The sequence below is a fragment of the Zootermopsis nevadensis genome, unplaced genomic scaffold (assembly GCF_977971745.1).
Source record: "Zootermopsis nevadensis isolate Lab colony 2312 unplaced genomic scaffold, Znev_1.0 Znev_ptg000010l, whole genome shotgun sequence".
Lineage (NCBI taxonomy): Eukaryota > Metazoa > Arthropoda > Insecta > Blattodea > Termopsidae > Zootermopsis > Zootermopsis nevadensis.
Window position 1 is genome coordinate 494,436 of NW_028259142.1, and position 21,420 is coordinate 515,855.

General features: G+C 47.4%; 2 protein-coding genes across 2 annotated transcripts; both read right to left on the minus strand.

Moving 5' to 3' along the window:
* Positions 1-561: 561 nt before the first annotated feature.
* On the minus strand, positions 562-8,760 carry Jhbp2 (Juvenile hormone binding protein 2). Its single transcript, XM_022074362.2, has 7 exons — positions 8,663-8,760; positions 7,292-7,385; positions 6,494-6,586; positions 3,840-3,987; positions 2,367-2,500; positions 1,927-2,076; positions 562-1,388 (listed from the first exon to the last, which is right to left on the minus strand). Exons 2-7 carry the CDS (start codon positions 7,383-7,385, stop codon positions 1,237-1,239), a joined length of 771 nt encoding a protein of 256 aa, XP_021930054.1. The 5' UTR covers positions 8,663-8,760; the 3' UTR covers positions 562-1,236.
* A 3,272-nt stretch (positions 8,761-12,032) lies between these two features.
* On the minus strand, positions 12,033-18,705 carry LOC110834819 (circadian clock-controlled protein daywake). The gene is made up of 7 exons (XM_022074360.2): positions 18,609-18,705; positions 17,725-17,840; positions 14,663-14,755; positions 14,431-14,578; positions 13,159-13,292; positions 12,618-12,767; positions 12,033-12,472 (listed from the first exon to the last, which is right to left on the minus strand). Exons 2-7 carry the CDS (start codon positions 17,807-17,809, stop codon positions 12,312-12,314), a joined length of 771 nt encoding a protein of 256 aa, XP_021930052.1. The 5' UTR covers positions 17,810-17,840; positions 18,609-18,705; the 3' UTR covers positions 12,033-12,311.
* Positions 18,706-21,420: the final 2,715 nt, after the last annotated feature.

The following is a 21,420-nucleotide window of genomic DNA, read 5'->3' on the forward strand; positions in this document are numbered from 1 at the left end:
AGGCCCGTGAGACTGAGGAAAATATTTTGCCCGACCTCAGAACCTGACTGAGTCTTCGTGAAATGCACGCAGCGAAAAAGACAGAACGCGGACCAGGAATCAGTGGTTTCGCGGCCATTCGTGCATTCCACAAGGCCGAAACTTCCCCAACAGATTTCCCATGGCAAAGTCGGCCCGTTAATGATTAAGGCAGTGAGTTACGAACGTGCAAAGGGAATAAGGACCAAGGTCTATTAACCACATATCACTTTATTTATATTACACATATGTAACAGGCAGTGTTATTGCTACGACAATTGCACTCCGGAGAAATAATTCCACCCCTAAACCGGATTGTTCACAGACCTGAATCACTACGCCTAATTTACGTGTAGGAGACCAAAATATTCGTGATTTTGTCCTGAATTCGTTTCGTATGATATTGGCACAACGCCCAGATATTTAAATGGATAGAATACATTTGGAATTTGGGTTTCATGTGCAAATTGTAATTCGTAGAATTTTGCCTGCCCAGAGAGGCAAGGTCGCGAGCCGCCAGCCATTACGGGTGTCTCCGGGGGGGGGGGGGGGGGGGGGCACAGTTTTACGCAGGATCACGAAGGTGGCAGACCTCTCTGTGTCTTTGTTTTCTGTGAATGTTTCAATCGTTAACGGACGCACGTATCAGCGCGTCTGTTCGAAACTCCCTCTTCGCCATATTCAAACGTCTTCTGCACGAATTTACAGATTACGAATTATTTTTAATGTTCATTCCTGTCACTAGGTTGGGCTGCAGGCCGAACAAACGAAGGAGACAATAGAATTTTCTGATATTTGCTTTGTGATTTGTCAGAAAGTAATTTAGCCTCGTGCCAGTTGTCTGCTTGGTGGCCATCTGCCATCGAGTAGATAGAAAATATCCTCCCCTTTGTCTCTCAAATATCTACATTAACTTCACAAGAACTTAAAGCGATGCCCGAATTTCGACAGTTTTTTTTAAGTTCGTCTGTGATTTTCACCGTTTCCACACACGTGTGCAGCAAGACACGTCTTTTGTTATACAGGGTGTTCATAGAGTCCGGCGGCATTTCAGATGTTTTCTCGAGGCACTTCCATCAAACGCAGAAACTTTCTTATAGAAGGGTTCTCAGAGATTTCCCGATTCTGACGAATGTGTTCGTTCTGTAAATTTTTAATTTTGCGGAAACTTGTTTGTTGCTGCTATTTAAAAATGCGTTCGCTCTTCTGGTGTCCTCGTCACTGCAGCATCCACATGTCGTACGGTATTCTGCTGAAGAGGTTGTTGACGAAGTTCCTCGTCTTCTGGACCATCTTCTTCTTGATGTCCGGTTTCATTTCTTGAAGCAGTCCCTGTGCGTTTGAATTGATGAACAGATTCAGGGCTGCCTCTGTAACATCCGCACGACAAGTGATCAGACTACAGCGCGCTACAAAAGCAAGGTCACATTGGCCATCCCTCACATGCATGGAAGGCGGCCATTTTCAATAGTTAATGTAAAACTGTCACTCAGGTTAGGTCCTTGTAAAAGTATTTGTAAGGGAGGTGATTCAGTTGAATGCGGAATCGTAAGGAAATAACATTTTCGCATGCGTTTTGATTTAAAAAGTGTGTCCTGATTTTTGCACCGTCCTGTATATCATTCATTATTCATTCGTTTATACAAAAACATTTTTTTTTTCGATAACCGAGGTCGAGGATTCATGACCATTGCCGCCGAACCTCGCTGTTGGTTTCCATGTTGCCCCAGTCGTGTCTGTCTACTTGCGTCCCTCATGCCTCGGTATAGGTAGAGGCTGGATGACGGGAATTCGATTGCGCGCAGGGCGGGAAATCAAATTCAATCAATTTCGGGTTCTGGGGCCCAAGGAACCTCTGGCAAATGGGCTCTCCTGAGACGCGCGGTCGCTTTACAGAGACTTACTTACGTAGTACAGTGTTGCCGTTGTGCAGGTTCTCAATGCCCATCTTGATATCTTTTACGCTGAAGTCCATTTTCATGTCCTCCACCTGCAAGTAGTTCCTGCCCTTGACTTGTTGGGCCTGGGCCTGGAAGTAAACTTTGGCCTTCACGCCCTCTGAAACGAACAGCGGGACATTAAGCAAGAGTGGCCTATGAGTAACTGAAGACTGTGGCAGTAGAGAACCCGAAGGTTCAACACTGCTAATGCCGCGTTCCAAATGCCATCCCCAAAACCTGTTTCTCTACGGGCTGTTTTAATATTATTCTTCCATCAACTCTTTTTCTTGGATGTCGGCGTCTTACAAAAAACCCAAAGCCGAAATTCCATATTCACTCTTTGTCTGCAGAGCAGCTGATCAAAATTATAGAACGTGTCGTCTGTACCTAAGCCACTGTTGCACTTACCGTACTCTCCCCAGTAGTCTCCGCCCCCCGAGGCTTGTACCATGATCAGCACCCCAGAGCTCTTGTAGTGCGCACGCGCGGTAATCTTGGGGATGTAGAAGCTGACCTGAAACTGCAGCGAATTCAGGTCCGTCCTGAAACAAAGTTTGGGCCGCTGGATAACGATCCTCGTTCGAGATTCTTTGAAAGTTTTCTGACGTTTCGACAGAAATTGCAGTCGCCGTCTTCAGAGTGAATGCCAATCATATCCTTCGCTTCCCGCTCACTCCCCACCTACTGCCTCGTAGACACCACAACAATTTCGCCCTCAAGATGGCAACTGCAATGCCTGCCGAAAGCTTTCGGCATTTGACGCGGCTCATCCCCGAGAGTCGAAGTGGTACCCGACCAAAAGAAGTGAGAAACTTCTTCGTCAAGTCTGCGAGAGACACGAAATCTCGTTTCCTGCTCCAGTGGGTTGTTCCCTCCTAGAAAGTTTCAGATTTCGACCCTTTGTGAAACACATTTATGACGCGGAGTCAGGAGGTCTGGACTCGATTCTCGATACGGGCGGGGAAGATTTCTCGCCACTTTGTATACAGTACGGACCGGCTGTGGGTCCCACCAAGCCTCTGATCTAACGGACTCCGGGCATAAAACAGCCACTCACCACCTAGTGCCGAGATTATAACCGCCTCCTTCCCCCATTACAAGCTCGCTCTAATCGAGAGAGGTCGTAGATAACTACGTATAGTGACTGGAAATGATCCTCTGTGTTGAGGGTGGAGTTAGTGTGCTTTTGCAACAAATTTGGCCATTCGATGTCAATTTTCCGCGTCACGATGCACGATAAGATGAATGTATGTAAATTATTCTCCGTGACTCACACTTAACTATGCTTTCAGAAGACCCAATTTCCTGGAAACACATCCGTTGCCGTAAGTTTCTCATGCTAGTCCTGTCCCATTAAATTGTCATCATCATCATCGTCGGTTTGTGCCGTCAGTCTCCTGAGGCCCGGGTCTTGAACTCGTGTCACCAGGATAAACAGCTCGACTGCTAGTTCTGTCGCGTCTCTGTTTGTGTTGAGGTACGACGTCTCTGCTTCCTACCCACTTTGGATTTAAATAACCCCTTCATGTGATGGAACGTTGTTAAATAGATACCACAACAGTCGTCAACATCAATTTCGCGCCGTAGTCTACATAAAATACTTAAGGAGTTGATTAAATATCTTCCTGCATTTCACTTAACCTCTAAGTTGTCCGTGTGCTTAAGGTAGCACCGGCCGCTTTACCCCATTTCCTCCCGGTGAAGAGCCCCTCCCCGCCCCTCCAGTACCTCTTTGGGCGTTGAGACCTCACGGTCGTGGTGGGAAGAAAACTGCCCGTGCCGGGACTTGAACCCCGGTCGGCAGGCCCGTGGCCTCTTTGTCCCTGTATTAAGCAACCACGCACAGATGAATCAGCGTCATGAAACTCGGAGACTGCTCACCTCATGCCCACTATGGTCATGTTGCTGACGCCAAACGCCTCGATGTCGTTGAACGTGGCTCGGTACCCGTTGGGGCCACTTCCCAGGGCGATGGAGATCTCGTCGATGAGGATGGGCTCCACGTCGGTGACCCCCAGTTCCGGAATACCTGGAACACACGGTGTTGACGGAGGTGAAACGTGTTTCCGTGAAGACGTGTTGAGGAGTAGGGCGAAGCAGCTCCACGCATTCTTAACCTCGGAAACAGGTACGAATTAATGCCGAGGAAATTGTGTCCCAGCTCCGCCCATGCGAATGTGCGTTACAGCAACTTTATTAAACATAGAAATGGTTTCTCTGGACCCAAATATTTTATGGAAAAATAATTACAAAAACATGTACTTTATTAATTCATGTTAGCTTAAGAGTATGGGTTTCGTCGTTCCAGTTTTGAACACGGAAAGTTGAATTACAGTGTTTGTTGGGGTCGGACGCCGTTTCAGCCAACACCTTGCAGTCTCTCGTCGTCTTACGATTGCAGGTTGTGGCGGTCCGTACCCAGTAGTTTCCGTCTTCTGATCTCGGTTGTTCACAAGCCAATGTTTCCGCCGGAAGAGCTAGCTAGCGCCACTGAAGCCCTCTTTCAAGGCCATCGAAGTGCTAGTCGCCGCTCTGAGGGCCCTTCGTGAGGTCCTAGTCTTCTGTCTTCGATATGAACGCCTTCCGTACTGTCCGCTTTGGTTGCTAGGAGACCGTGTAAATTCAATGCACACAGACGGTCACTTCGACGTTGCCTGCAGCGTTGTCTGTAATTGCAGATGTTGAAGGATCACGTCCAACAATCCAAAATGACCACGGATTTCGGGGGAATGTCAGTGTGGTAGCTGCTGGCGTTATGAATTAACATCCGCGCCTTCTTCCGAGTTTTGTCTGTAAAAGTCTTCCAGATCCCCGTCGTCAGTGGCCTTAAATGACATCAGTGTCGTCGTGACTCCTGTGTTCTTTGATTGAGCACGCAAAAATTTCCTAACCGCTGGGTTTGAGTCAGACACGAACTTCGTGTTTGTGCGGGGAAAATGTACAGAAGTGCGATTTGAACATTTCGTCAGCGCGTTCCTCTAGTAGACGCGGCTTGCGAGTGGAGGACAACACTTGAGGGCGGATCTTGTAGAAATATGAATTGAAAAATCTTACTTATTCCTGATTAATCTTCAACTAATTTTTTCCCCGAGTCCCTCCAGAAAAATTCTGCGTCTCTAACACTCATTGGCCCATCCGAAGTCATGTGGCCTGTGTACTTGTAAGCGTCGTTAAAAACAACGAAAATCCCGTGTAATCCAGGAAAAACATCGAGAGTTTCGGACCGACACCAACGCTGAAAACGGAAATCCTGTAGCTACGAGAAGTTCCTCGTGCAGCTGTCGATCGCTTGAAGGCGCTGCTTGTCGGACCCTCGCCTTCTGTTGCCAGAACAGCTTCTTCTTCCTTTCCTTCTCTTTGCGCTGGCCGTGGATGTACAGACGTACCAAAGCAATGACTGACAGGGCGTCGACCCAGCGCGGTTCATCGCGAAAGTGGGTCAGGGGCGCCGAGCAGAAAGTGAACTTCCCGTTTCGCCCGCCTTCGTCGAGCGGAGTCGTTCTTTTTAGAAGCTGGTTTATAATCAGAGCAATTCGCTCGCAATCTTCCGTGGACCCGGAAGGTGTTCGCGAGAGCCCTCCAATTGCCCCCCCCCCCCGGTTGAATACGCTCCGCTCTGTCTTACTCTGAGATCCGTTTTAATATTATCATCCCACCTGTTTCTTCCATGTATCCTCGTGTGCGTAAAGCAAAAATTGCTGTTGGTGTTACCAGCCTCTTATCTTGTGTAATCCTTCGTTGTTGTCATCTTGTGGTGATATGTATCCCCTTGCCCTCCTCTGTGCTTCAGAACCACCCCTTGTCGGCTGTCCGCGACTGTTCACTCCATATATTCGCCGCGTCCACCCGCTACCCGCGGTAATGAGGGAGTTGTTACCTGTCTGCTCCGTGCCCGCCGGACAATAGAAATGTCATTTGAAAAACAATAAGTACTTTCTGTGAAGTATGATTTCGCCGTGATGATGTCACCCCCAACTACAGGCTGCTGCGCGCTCATTAAGCGTCCATTTCAATCTCAAGGTCATGTATGTGTCTAATAAAGACGAACTAGAAATCAATTAACTCGTGGTTTTATGGAACTCAAGGTTCACAAGCGTCTCTTACATTACGTGTACAGGGTGTTTCGTAAGTCTGACGCCACAGGGAATGTTGTAGTTCAGACACAGGCGACCTGCGTCCTTCCGAGCCTCGTATCCAAAGAATGCACTGGAGTCATTGAACTGGATTAAATCTGCCAGAGCGTGAAACTAGCAAGTGTGAAGTTTCTGAGGAATATCGAAGCATGTGCTCAATATCACGATGATATTAGGATAATTGAGGCGGTCGTTGAAATGAGAAGCGGATACTAAATTTTGGTAGGAAAACCGGAAGATCTCGCCGTAGATGGAAAGATAATACAAAGATGGAGCCGGCTATTGTGAATATGGTAATGAACTTCGGGTTCCATGAAAGGCGGGGAATTTTGTTGGGTAGCTGAGCGACCGTCAGCTTCTAGAGAAGCACTCTGCTGTGATAATGTAGCAGCCGTCACTCACCTCTGCTGTAACAACGCGCCAGGTGATTGGTCGCTTCTGCGAGGCACTCGTTGACGTGGGGGTCGGTCTTGTGACACTGGTGGATGAAGTAGGCTGAAACACACCCGGACCAAAGTGAGCGCTTGGCCGTTCCGTCGGCTTGTTTGTTTGTTTGTTTGCTAGAGCTACGACTGCGTATAATCTTACTGGCTTTTAAACGGTGGCATGTTGCCGGAAAAGTTGTGGCCTATTTTAAAGCGTTATTCTGAAATGTAACGTAGTCGAGGCTAGGAAAAAAGCATGGCTGACCAGCGTCTGAATTGCCGGAATAACCTAACCTGCGGGAAACGTCCTTCCTATGCGCAGATCGTCCGGCAGAAACATTATAATCCCGCCATTTACGCTTGGAACGCTGTGACCAAACAATTCCGTCTCTTGTACTCCTAGGACTGTCCATCAGTACGTCCTCTCCTGAGAGTTTGTTTACAAATTTGCAGCTGTGACGACTAAGGCGAATTGGCCTCGGATGTTTGTCCAATAAATTTAGAAAATATGAACGTAAGAAACAGTCAGAATTCTGAAGAGAAGATGGAAAATTTCATGAGCAAATTTCTTATCGCTGTATCGTGGCAGATTATCTACTTCCACTTATGCCAGCTCAATCCGGTAGATTCGAGGATTGCACTATGAAGCCGTTCAGCGCGAGCCACGCTGAATGTCTGCCCGCGTCACCTTTTGCCAGTGAGAGTGACCCCTTGCCAAGTGCAGAGGCAGGGACTACGATAATTCGTGGTACGACGGACTGACGCCTCAACTTACGGACTTGGTGCCTTTGTGGCGACCTCTGGGCGAGCAGGGGGCCCAAGGCGAAGCAGAAGATTAGAGCTGCAGGAAGAACACGCGAACACGCCATCTGACGAGACAAGGAGAAAACAAATATTAGCCCTTTGAAGCCAAGTGGTAGCTATGTGTACCACTTGCTTTCACAATCGGTAATTCTGCGTTTCTCTTTCTCATACACTGCATTGAGACTATCTGTATCGTAAGATCTTCAGAATAAACAGCGAATTATTTCCCTCACCAATTGATCGTTGTGTTTCCTTTGAGGTACGGACTGGATCTTTAAATACGTATTATAAATATACGAGCTTGCAATTTGATTCTGCTGTCGGTCGTTTTGCAGCAGCAACAGTTAGCTTTCGAGAAACAAAGGAAATCTAGGACGCGGAGGTTGCATCTGCCGCAGTTTCCGACTGGCTGAGCTGTAGACACAAACATTTTTCGTAAGAAAGGCCACTGGTTCTTGTGAGCGTGCGGTCAAGATTTTTCCTCATCACGACGTTGCTGTGGGAGCTGAAGGAACTTTCCCGATTTGTCTCTTGGCGTCTTGGTTACGCGCTGTGTCGGTCACTTCTGACGCCAATCTCTCACCCTCGAGATGAAAGCACGCCGAACTAAGCTGAGACAGTTAAGTGACTAAGGAGGCGGTCAGTAGTCGACAAGTGACTCGCCTCTGGACCTTTCGGCGTGTGCAGGTCGTAGCACCGTCCCTACTTTACTTATTCAACAACTGTTACCCAACTACTTACGTTCCTTGATGACTGGTGCTCATTTTAAAACATTGTCAGGTCAGCTGTCTGAAATTGGAAATTAAATCCTCACGAGAACGAAACGGGACGCTGTGTCTGGTACCAACTGGTGTCTCGGTAGTAAGAAATTCCCCCACACAGCCGTGGCTACTCTATTTCTCGCTCTCTCGGTTGCTACTTTCCGTTAGGCCTCTCGGCTCCTGAAGGTCAAGTATTAACGAGAGGTCACGCACCCCAGTGGTCAGCAGATGCAGAAGCCACCCACCCCCAACTGTGGTTCTACGCCCACAAGGGCAGAACAGAGGAACAGTTCGAACGGATGAACGTTGGCAAACTGACAGAAATTCGCAGAAAGTTACGTAACATCCACAAGAACACGCGTTATTGTCCTCCAGACGTTTGATGTCAGTTCCTGAGGAGAGACACATACGAGTATTTGTCTTCAGTGTCATCTGACACACAGTATTTGTCGCGATCGCCCTGATGGTGGAGGCAGTGAGTACCAGACACGGCGCAACATCGCAGAAGAAGTCAGTCGTCTTCGAACTGTTCCGCGATGCCCTTGTTTCATGAAGAGGTGGATGTGACCTACTCCACTTACCTTGTGGTAACGGGAGAGGACTCGACCTAGCGGAGTGACGAGATCAGGCGGGCTTCGTCTCTGCTTCTGTGAGCCCTGTCGACTGCCGTTGAATGAACTGGCTCTATTTATTTACCCTCGCGGACAAAGGTTGCTTAAGGGAGGGAGGGAGGGGGGCTGCTTGCGCGGTACGACCCACGGAGCCCGTGCTAAGGTGGCACAAGGCGCTCAAAAAGTGTCTTCGAAGTTCAATGTCGACGAGCTGGCAGTTTGCAGTTTCGTATCTTCTTTGGCTGTAAGTCGAGTTGAGTGGTTGGTACTCTTAGAGGTCCTGCCTTCGATCGTAGTCTCGGACATCTGCTATTCTAGATGATATTTCACGTGGTTTTCCTTTGATAATGTCAGCGGTTCTCAGGGTTGTGTCGATGCTGGACTTCTGGGCTGTAACGCCGTGTGGTATCGCCCTGACAATGGAGGCAATAATTACGTCAGTAAACGTCGACCAAGACCAACGTGGAAGTGGTTTATCTTAGTTCGTACGAGCACTTATTGGTGTGATAATGGAATACTACCACCCACGGTGGTCTAGCGGTTAGAACGCTGGCCTTGTAATCCTGGAGGTCTCGGGTTCGATTCCCGGCGGTGCCCGAATTTATAACTTGTGTTGGGCAAGGCCGTGGTCTAGGCAACACGGAGTTTTCCTCCGTGGCATCCCAACAATTGCTCCATTCACACACAGAAGAAGGCAATGGCAAACCACTTCTGGATCATCTGCCAAGAACGTATATGAACAGGTCCCAGTCCGAGAAGAGAAAAGGATGGAAGGATCCTGTTCATATGGACCTGTCGTCGGACAGAACACTAAATAAATGGAATACTCGAAAGCCGCCCTCTCATTTGACCTGTGCATTTCAGAGAATTTCATTACGAACACCAAGGTCAGGCGTCTCCGGACGGTCCGCCTTTGGGTTACGTCGCGTGTCTTAACGGCGATACACTTCTGTCGCCTGCCATGCTACGTGTGCCACTCTTCCGCGCACCTGCCAACAGGTAGGCGCATTCCGCGGCCGCGATTGGTCGAGAAATGTACAGTTACGGCCGGTAAGATGACAATCAGCCTACCAGAAGTGTTTGCTCCTCTCATCACCCAACCCACAATGCAACACCTGTATCCCCCTGCACAAATGTCGTCAATTGTGCAGTTAGGTTCATCTGACGTCGAAACGACTGATTAAAGGACAGGAAGCTTGTTTAATGACGTTTTAATCGAGTTCACTTACTCGGCAGGGCGAATGATCAATTGGAAATGTGAAAGGAAGTGGTCGTGGGCTATTTAAACGCAGTATCCCAGCCTTTGCCAGTAAGATAAGGGTCTAAAGACATCCATCGTGATATCCGATCGCCGGGCCTTACTGATTCGATGACCTGCTGTGTCACTGCTGTTTTGAAAGGAGTCTCCACGCGTGTCCTTTAGTCGGCGAACGGCAATGCAGAAATTGTTATGTCAGTGACTTTTTTTATTCTTAGCTTCTGTAACAGTTACTTTGGAGAGACTACGAAAAGGTTAAGTCAGGAAATCAGAAAATAATTTTAAGTCAGAAAACACACAGCTGCAGTGGAAACCTAATAAGAGATTGGAGGATAACATTAAGATGGATCTTATGAATGCAAGTTGAGTAACCGTCAGAGGATCTTCTCTGGTTTTTGTGTCCTGCTATCAGAGACTTGCTTGGTGAGCAGAATACGTTGTTGGTATCATTTGCAGGTGGTTTAACTGACATGGGACCAGCCAGCGACTGGTAGCTTCTCAGGCCTTGCCGAGTGTAGGTCATCCGCTTGGCTAGAATGCTGACGTCACGGTCACATAATTTCGTTTGTACGCGATGTAGAGCGATTTCATATTTTCTATCGCCCTCTCCCCGAGAGATTTTTTCTGCAGACGGAAAGGTTTTAAGTTCAGTTTCACCCAAAGCTGGAAAGAGAGTCCGAAGATGGCCGTCTTCTGGGTTGTAGCGCCTTCAGTATAGTCTGGCAGAAGTTTGCCGACGTTTCGGAGGTCTTTGCTGACTCCGCCAATAAGACTCGTCGACTTGGTGATGGAGTCAGTAAGAACCTATGAAACTTCGGCGAGGCTACGCGGCGCTACAAATCCAGAAGACGGCCATTTCCAGAGCAGACATTTTGCAGAGATTTTCATGATCGTTTTCTGGACTTGGTGAAAACATAAGTGGGGCTCTAAGTGAGAGAATTTCTATATTCTCCGAGTAGAGAAATGAGTAGAACGCCTGAATCCTTTTCGGACCCTAGAAAACTATCTTCCAGAACTGACCACTGTTCGTTGACCAGCCAATCATTTGTCTGTACGTTTCTATATAAAAATCACACGAACGATACTCGAGAACCACCTCCCACTCCCCCATTAGCTGAGAGCCCAGTGAAGCTTCGTCAGGGCGCAGAAGTGCCGTTTAACAGCTGAATGTGTAATTCACGATTGACGTCAACGCTTTTGAGCTTTCGCCAAGGAAGGTCATAAACATTAACTTTCAATCAACAGACACAGAATTGACGGACGACTTCCGCTGACGCTACCTGTCGCTTGACACGTCTCATCGTCGCCTTCGTATGGGAATTATTAATACGACGACTGCTTGTTGGCTTCCTCGATCTAGACGTAAATTCCGGTTTCCGACTTTGCTGACACTAAATCAATTTTGTTCCAGTGGCAATGTCCAGACGTTTTGGGGAGTCTTGTAGGACACAGTTCATCGGGGTTTATGTAAATGGTTGTGGGATAAATAAACAATGGAACAGTCGCTCCTTTCAGAGAAATCTGATGTACCAAAGGTTGCATCTCGCTTTTTTCTGAACACGACCTCACAGATTTATTAATTGGCAGGGTATTTTCTTGTGACGAACTTTTTTGCAGAATTTGACACAATACGGGCACCTGCATTGTTGTTCTTTCTGGGTACCTGAATGACGTCTTCGTTTCTTATGCAGAGAGTTAATCCAAGCCGGCCATTATCGGGGACAGCGGGGCCATGCCACTGCCTGCAAATGGCCGTAATTATCATTAGAGACAATAAAACTGCCCCCCCTCCCCTCATCTACTGGGACTCGTGCCTCTGGTGTATTCAGCGCCAAAGTCACGGTATGTTGGTACTGGGGGGGAGGAAAATGGATTTCTGTTCTCATTCATCAAAGTAACCTGAACATTTTTTTTTCGAAAGTACCGTACAGAACATTATTTGTTATGTCCCGATAAAGATTGTTTTGCGTTTATAACTCGAAAGATTTCCCTCAGCGCCGGACTCTTGCAACTTCAACCCACGCGAAGGCAGATTTGTTGAAGAAGCCGGCTTACAAATCCCCTCAAATGAAAATAAACAAATTCGATTTGAAGCAGATTTATTCGTCATTCACTGTAATTTCTGTGTACCGAACGTGCGTGCACTTTGAAGTGACGACGTTTCGGGATGCACTGTCAGCAGTCGGCCTGCTTTCGTGGCACACGTGTCTTCACACAGTATCTCGTGGGAAACTGCCCCGGCTACTTTCAGCCAAACTTGGTACTTTGAATACACACCTGAACGTCTTTTACGACTGTCGGCAAGTGTCACTGAATTTCTCAAGTTTAAAGTTTCTAATAGATTCGCTTTCGGCCGCTGTACTACACTTTCGCTGGCAGGAGGAGCGTGTCCGTGGGCACGTGAGTTAGCAGCTGATTCGCTATTCCCTTGAACACCTGAGAAAGCTTCAGTCGTAGCTGAGGCATCATCGCCTTCAGCACTTCCTGTCCGTTCTCCCTCAGGAAGAGGTTAGTCGCCTCGGCTGGAACAAAGTAGTCCAACGTTAGTCAGCCCCGTTGGCGTCTTATGACGGAAGAACTCGTCATTGAAGGATCTGCGGAAGGTTCGAGGTGGAAGGGCGAGTGTGTCGGTGGTGCGGATTGGCCCGACCTCGCCTCAGTACTTACTGAGTATCCTGTTGTTGTTGAAGACCTTCTTAACGAGCATGCGCACTGTCTTGATGTTCAGGTCGATGTCGAGAGTGTCCACGTGCAGGTACATGTGCCCTTGCCGCTGTTGCGAGCTGATCGTGCCTTGGACCATCGCTATGATGTCGCCTAGCAACGAAACATTCGCTCATTAACGTCTTCATTTGTGCAGGTGGAAAGGCGGATTTTCTTTGCAACAAAATTTATTTTCCCTAGGGAACTCCCTGAGTGCCTGTAGAGCCCTAGAGGTTGTTTCGTCCACACACCTGCAACCCCGCGCCGACGCAGGAGATTAATTACAATCAATGTCGGACTGTTATAGACGCGGAAATTAACTTTAAATGGACTCCACAAAATTCGGGGAATTTCTTGAGTATTTGAGCGACTGTTATTTTCTCGAGAAGGACTTTAATACAAAAAAGTTAAATTCAGATTTAGTCAATAATTCCCTCTCCACGTATAGACATAATTATGGTTGGCCTTGATCGCTATATACAGGGTGTTTATCGGGGATACGCACCGAGAGTCGAGTGGAAGTTGCCTTGTCCGCTGGCCGGCAGGATGATGAGTACTCCGCTACTCGTGTAGCGCGCGTTGATCTTCAGCTCCGGGATCTTGATGTGCGCCTTGAAGGGCTCATTGCCGTCGCTTAACCTGCGAAGTTAGGTCACAATATTCACCTCGCTCTTTCAGGGGACAGAACCGAGTTTCGGTCCGAATGGGACGAAGTCTCGTAAGAAACACCCTGTAGGCTAATAGCGTATAGTACAGCGCACGTGAGTCCTCGAGGTGGCATCTCAGAGGTGCGCTGAGTCTGCGCATTCCGTCGTAAGTCGAGCAAGAGCTTAGACATCGCATTCCGTGGTGCATTCTTATTGAATGTATTCTAATAATATGAGATTTTCTGGCCATCACTAAGAGCTTATTATGCTTATCTTTATGGTCACTGTAACTATTGTTAAATACTTTTTCTCTTACGTTAACGCTGGGTGAAATAGCCTGGATGTGTATTGGACCCTTAAATAATATGGATCTTAGAAATTACTTTAACGTAGTCCCCTTATATGAATTCCTTCCAGGCCTATTAGAAATCCACAAAGAGTCGAAGAAGTTCAACTTGGCTTTGGCCCTCATTTGAACTTTCTCTTAAAGGTGTTCGTGAGAGTGGAGGTGTAGCTCCACGCATTCTTAATTTAGGCGGCTTACTACGTGCCCCACTAGGTGAGTCCTCAAACAGGTCTTGGCGAAAAGAAAGTCCACGACCTGCCGGGAATCAGACCCCTGTCGTTCAGTACGTAGTCAGTCTCTTCACGGACTCAGCTATACCGGATTAACTTGGTTTAAATTGAAGGGGGGTATTCACTTGGTTGACCGAACCAGATTTGATCGAAAACGGTAAGGAAACTTAGGCTTTGTTTTATGATGAAGGAGAGGCTGGGTTGCAATTCGTTCTTTCCAGACGCACGTGCACATTAAATACTGATCACTTGTTCGCACCGATCGATCATGCTTATAGATGTGTCAAAATACATTAACGTAGCGTTATTAATACTTTATTCCCGAGTTCTGAGCCGATCTGCAGTGACCGCTGAGTTAGTCAGCCCCGTCTTGGCACTGAGAACTTCTGTGCTCCCCAGCCAAGACTCTGCAGAAAAAACAGAGAATTTTCTCTGGGGGTAATGTTAACCGGAGCGTGAGGCTGGAGTCGAGATTTTGGTGATTGGTGGAGCTCTACCTACATGGCGCCATGCCTCGGCACATTTCGGCTCTGCCTGACTTGATACCAACTCACTTCAGGTCGGATACTGAGAAGTTACTAGCGCCGTAGATGTCAAGGTCCCTGAGCGTGACCTTGTAGCCGTTGGGCCCTGTGGTCAGGGACAGGGACAGTTCATCCATTCTGAACGGCTCCACAGAGGGCATCTCGATCTCAGGGATCCCTGGAACACGATCCAAACAAGTGAAAACTCGCGACAGCACTTTGCGTGCTATGAACGGCATAACTCGTTGCTTGCTAGACGTACCTTGCGCGAGGTAAGGCCTCAGGTGGTGCAGAGCTCCAGTGATGCAGTCCACGATCTTGGGGTCCCCCTTGTGGCACTGCTTGACGTAGGACGCTGGAAATGAACACAGGCCATGAGTGAGCTTGCAGAAAGCTGCCTTTCTCCGTTCTCCGAAATGGTTATCGCAGTCGAAGTGTCTCACAAGGAGGAAGGAGATCGGAATGTCGTCTGTGAAGTCTGAGACAGATGTGAGGAGATTGCGGTGCGCGTCGACTTGCGACATTTTCAGCCTCTCGGCTCACGGATTTGTGTCTGTTGACCTCTGCGTGGCCTTGGTGTTGGTAACCGCTGAGGAAGGGAGCGGATACGACACGGGAAAAGGCGAATCCGCCGTGCTGGGGCGGCAACTTCTCCGACACCGCTGTGTTGCGTGAGGACTACACGTAATGCTGCAGGCGAATGAAAGACTGTAGTGAGTCGCTCAGCTAGTCAAGAAATGATTCGCCTTTTATGGAACAAGCAGCTTAATTGCCGTGTTTTCATGAGCTCGCCACCGGTTCCTATCCTGAGCCAGCTGAATCCAGTTTACCCTCACATATCCTCAGAAGACCAAGGCGTAGATGGAGGATAATTTCTGGATGGATCTTTAGGGAAGTAGACTGGGGCGGTGTCAGATGGGTTCATCTGGCTCGGGACGACGATTAACTTTCGGGTTTATCTAAATGCGGGTAATTTGAGTAGCTGAATGCACCGTACGGGATACGCCATTCTCTACGAGGAATCTGGTCCGTGGACGTACAAGTTCTGTTTTCATTTTATTTTCTTTATTTTTACCAACCCGTAAATCGGAGACCGTTCTGCTGTTCGCGGTCATTATCCGAGCAACGCCACTGCATCGGTCAGCCGGTGATTAAAACGCTCGTCTCGCAGGCCCAGGGCGCTGCTTCCTGTTTGGATTGCCTCCAGATTATCTCCGATCTCAGAATTTGTGTCCATGTTCCGACCGCGAGCAGACGCATCGAAAATGAATCTGCTCGTTGAACTCTCGGCCGTAGTCGAAACTTACTCGGCGCTGTTGGACACAGGCGCGCTTAGAGGGGAAAGGCGAACTGCAGTTACGAACCAAACAACTCCATGAAGCAGCTGACAGTCGCTCATCTAGTTACAGAAATCCCAGTCTTTAGTGGACCCGAAGGTTCATGACAGTAGTCAGACGATCACGTCCACAAATTCACAAACGATTTGTGTGAGATTCGTTTTAATATTATCCTTTTATCTTGCGAGAATCGTCAGTCCTAACTAAAAGTGGCTCAGATTTATAGAAGCCTTCGACAAAGACTCTCATACGTTGAGCGTACAAGCACAGATTTTATGAGCAGCTTAGCCTTGCTCAGTGATGAATGTCGCATTCATTGCGATGAACAAGTGACTGTTGGGATAGAAGACGAGGTTCATCACTTCGAGTTCCTTGCGTCGCCCTGCTCATCATCTGACGCATGAAAGGTCCCACTGGACGAAGGGTTAAGTTATTAAGTGGCCCGCGGATTTTCAGTCGAACGACAGTCGTGATTCGGTTATTTGAATTTAATCCCACGCGTTACGTTATTTTCTCACCGTGAGTTCTGTTGCTGCTTAACAAATGCGTAGATAGACTGGCTAACTAACTAACTAACCAACCAACGATGTAGTTATTTTCAGAAGATGAAACTTTTTAATCTGAAGAAAGTTGTCTTTATGGGACATGGTTGATGAAACATTCTATGACCACACTCAGCAGATGCGACTTGCAGGAAGACAATTGTTGCCATGGCCTACTCGAATTAGCGCGTGAGAATTTCGGAGTGTCGTCCAGCGCGTAACCATGGCGACGTCCTCAGCCGAGAAGCAAGTGACTGCAAGCGTCCGATAGCCCGTTCCCCTTCACCGCACAGCGTACTTGGCCGCTTAAATGACGCTACATCAGCTAAGGTACAAATGCCTCAGAAACTGACAGAGTCAGATCTGAGTCAGCGGCCGCACATTTCTGCACCTTCCACCCACGCCCACGCCCCGTCTGTCCTCGTGACACGAACCTGTCGCTTTCTCTCGCATTTCCCCATAGTAGAAAGTTCTCTCGGTTCAGTGACCGAGCCGTGCACAGTGAAAGGAACGGTCGGTACTGCAGCTCGCTGTCATGGTACACCGATGGTTCATTACCGCGCTCACATAAGCCCCCATGGACTCTATTCTGAGCTAGATTAAGTTAGTCTGTACCCTTGTTCTCTTTTTGTTCAACGTGCGTTTTAATATTATCCTTGCATACGTTTCTCAAGTGGTCTCTTCAGATTTTCAGACTGAAATGTTGTGTACCGAATTTCGACTGTACTGTGCGCGCTGCATTACCCTATTAATACAGGGTGTTAAAATACTTAGCACGTGGCTGTTTAAAAATGTGTGAACGGTGTACAGTGTTACTTGGTTGCTCATCATTCGTTCCATGGAGAAGTTCCTTATTTTGTTCGGAATGCCAGCTAGATCGTTCCTTATCACGCCCGGACGTACGAACCGAGTTTTAAAAATCCTTTGATTCTCTATTGCAAGGCGGACTTTCGACTATGTAATTTCGCTGTTTAAGAAATTTACCCCCAAAGCTGCTGAAATTAGCAGAGAACACGCCACTGACCTAGTTCCATGCCGACGCCGTATGAGGAAAAAGTTTGTGGCCCCCGCCCCCCCGAAGATATAACGAGTTATGCAACACCGCACTTTAAAGCGCCACTGTTGAGTAACTGAAAATATTGCGTCAGTCCACCGGCACGACCTGTAGAGTTCACCGAGTGCAGCGTCTGTTTCGTGGTAACCGGGGAAGTTGCCTGAACCGGTTGCAGTCGTTCAGCCAGAAAGACTCTCTCTGCATTCGTAGTAGATGTAAAATAGTCGGTGGGTGAATTTGGCAGAATTTTGTAAGGAAGTGGCCGTGGCCTATTTTAATTGGGGTAGTCTGTCCTTCGTCTAGAGACGCTGGGTAAAGTTCAGTCTGAAGGCGCCTAACCTCACTGAGCGTCGAAGTGCGGACTGAGGGTCTGAGTACCGAAGCTACTTACGTATTTCATCTTCTGAGGCGCATCTGACGAGCGATGCAGTTCCCAGCAGAAGCACAGATGTCACTAGCTGGATGTTGCACGCCATTACTATCTCCGTATGCGAACCAGGTTACGATCTGCAAAGGATATTAACTGGTTTTATTTTGCTGCGAGGCGAGCGATTGTACATTCCGCCACTTTCTTAACAAATTCCTGCGCTGAGCTACATAAAATCATTTCACACACGAGCATCATGTTTCTTTGAGAACAATTTTAATATTATCCTCCCATCGTTCACAAGATATTTTTCGTTTTTAGGTAAGATCTGAGGTGATTGTGTTCTGGAATGTTGCGCCGTGTAGTCTGATAGAAGTTTACCGACGTTTCGGAGATGCTTCCTGCCACTATTATCAGAAAATCTGTGGCATTTTTAACCTTCAAACAGTATTTTTGTATATCAAATCTAAAACTTCTTGACGATGGTGAAGAGTCAATTGAATAAAAATTTCCTTGGATATTATCCATCGTCTAGTAAATATAAAACGTAAAACGACGTTTCGGAGATGGGACTCTATCTCCGTCTTCAGGTTCCTACACAGTAATGTACATTACTGTGTAGGAACATCTAATGTACATTAGACGATGGATAATATCCAAATAAGTTTTTATTCAATTGTCAGTATTTTTGTATCTCGAATAAATGAACATCAGAGCAATTATGTTATGAATATTCGCAGAGAACTTGCGTAGTGTAAGAACCACTGCCACCGGGCGCAAACCCAATTGCAGTAAATAATAAGATAACAGAGCGTCTTAATGTAGTTCACCGGATGGTCAGAAAATTCCGGTCGTTAGAAGAAGGTAACTGGTGATACAAAGACGTTGTGCCGAGCGTGGCCACTCACCTTTCTGCGAGGTCCTGGTGTCAGCGTGCCTACTGCAGACTCTCGTTTCCAATCTGCCTGTCAGCCTCTTTCAGACCCCCTGTCCCTCCCCCTCTGCCAGTAAGTGATTCAGAAGGGGGGGGGGCATATTGAAAGTGTCGAGCGAAGTCCCCCTCACCGGCGTGTTTGTTGTCGTTTTCATTTTTACGACTGGAAATTGACTGACGTCTACTGCAAACAGCGCCACTCGCTTGTTTGTTGAGTTATTAATTTCCGTGGAGAGATGAGACTTGTCAAATTGTCGCTGCCAGGATACGAACTGTAAGCTACTGCTCGCACGAAGCTTTGAGCCTGCACAGTCAATGAAATTGACGGTCCATGTCTTCTGAGTCATAAGAACACGCAGGGGCAGTTGCACTTGCGACGAGAGACGCCAGGGTTCGAAGCGGTGTCTTTCCCTCTGTGTGGTGCACGGATGAGTCAGGTGCTGTCTCAACTCCCCCCATACGCCATCGGTGCGTGTTTTATCGTGACGTTTATGATTGAAACGTTATGTTTTTTTGGGGTCTTTGTGGAAGTATCTGCATAAAGTTGTAAAATGTTGGAAACGGAAGTTACACCAACGAGAACTCTGTATAAATAAATGACAGGGAGTCTTCATTTCATCATTATAACGAATTATCGGCACGGAAGGTGTTGTCTGTCGTAATTAAACTTGTCATTTCGAGACTGCCCGCCATTTTGGTGGCTTCGAACGTGACATGGCGGTGTTTACCAAAAACAAATTATTAATTTGTGTAATTAGACGACCGTCAGAGTTTCTGTCAGCCCTAATGAAAATTAAAGTTTTCTCCTAAAACACAACCTGGTGTGCGCCACCCTGCGAGGTACTCGGGCATGTGATGACGGTCGTCGTACTGAGGCTGAAGGTTTCTCTGACTAACCAAACCTCTCGCGTCCCGATGGCGTCATCTGTCACCTGAGAACGATGTAGCAACGAGTACCTTATAACGGGGTTGCTAGGCAACTGCCGATTGTCTTCGTGTTCGCTCACGATTTGCCAATTCTTTTGTGCGCTATTGGTGTGAAGGACAGTTTCGTCTTGAGTCGTCCGTCTTTTGTTGCAACGGATGACCCACTTGTCGTGCGAGCCAACAGCCGTCCATCTGCAGAAGTCACCTCTTCAATGCCCAGGGGTTACTGTGCGTACCGCCTGCTTCAAGAATCAGTACCTCTTAATTTTGCATTTATGTGTTTCTTATGATTCTCACTGTAAACAGCGATTATTTCTTTAAACAGCGTTAACCAGTTGATCTTTGTAATGGTGAAGTGTCGTGTTTTCTTCGCGGTACGGACTCTCTGTCTAAATATTATGTACGCAATGCGTGTCTCATTATAAACAGCGATTATTTCCTTAAACAGCGTTAACCAGCTGATCTTTGTAATGGTGAAGTGTGGTGTTTTCTTCGCGGTACGGCCTGAATTCTTTAATATTAATCAGACGAGCTTCGGCTTCGAAGGGTTAAACAGGGAAATGATTATAAATTGTTTTTGTAACGAAACGGTTAAGACATTCTTGAAGACGCTATTTCGCCACTCTGAGAGACTGAGGAAAACCTAGAAACGTCGTGGTCACCACAGCGGTTAGCCATACGCGTGTCTCGTGAGTTTCTCAGCCTTCCCATTCCATCGATCGCCTACCCTGTTAGCTGTGACCACAGCAGAGAGAAGCCACTGTCGCGTTTGGTTGGGATATGACACACTTTTGAACGCAGATATGTGAATTGTTTGCATGCAAAACTGAAACAAGTGTCTCGATGTGAACCCCGCTCTAATGAGGAAGCATCGGATTAGAGTTCCACTGAACCCCGTCCACTTATATGGACCGAGCTAATCTTCCTGAAGCTACATTTATTTTTCTAAGTAGAGGATTCAGTAAAAATAATTCCAAGGATTGGGCGTGAAATGGACGGAGTTCGACACTGTACCCCTGTTCCGAAGTTACATGAAAATGAATTTTTTTTAATACAAAACAAAAAAGCTGTCTCTGGTCGTAAGTCGTGCGAAGTTTCAAACTGTCGTTTCGGAATTTCGTCTCTGGTCGTATTGCTCTCCGGTCTGAAAGTTGTACGAGAGGGTGAACAGCTGATGCAAGCGCCAGGTCGTCCAGAGTTGTCATGAACCAATTTGTATCCTTAACTGCGATCGTCTGGCGGGCACTGCAGCCTTGTTTTCGCTCAATCAAGTCTCTATTTCCTTATTAGCACGCTGCTAATCTGCCTGACATTTTTGGAGATCCCTTCTTCGTTATCTAAAAATTCGCTTAGCTACTTGAGAAATTCTGTGTCTTTAGGTTAACAGACTCGTGTCTGAGTCTTCGGTTCTTGCAGTGCGGTCATGTTGTGTAATGAGCAGGTAGTTACGTGCATTCTCAGACACGCAATGGCTTTTAAGCGTTTGCAAGTGGGAACGACACACAGGCTGTGCCTCTTAAAACGTAGTCGTGAGACTCGAGTTAAGGTCGCCCTTGTTGCTAGGCCGATGCTCGCGCCAGTTGCGCAAAGGTTGCGCAGGTGGAAACAAGGCGAGGAACGCGTGTCCGTTCTGGAACATTACTTCGCATCTGAACCGCTGGCGAAACATTTAGCAATTTGCATCCTTGTAAGGAAGTACCGAGTAAGACAAAAATACAAAAAGAATTTCGGGACGCGGGACGTGAGTTTTCATCGAGCGACGACGAAACACCTGAAATTTAAGGCCGCGCCTATTTCAAGCAGCGGGACACGGCTGCAAGAATTCGCTGGTTTCATAGTTCGCGTGTAGTAGTTAGAGT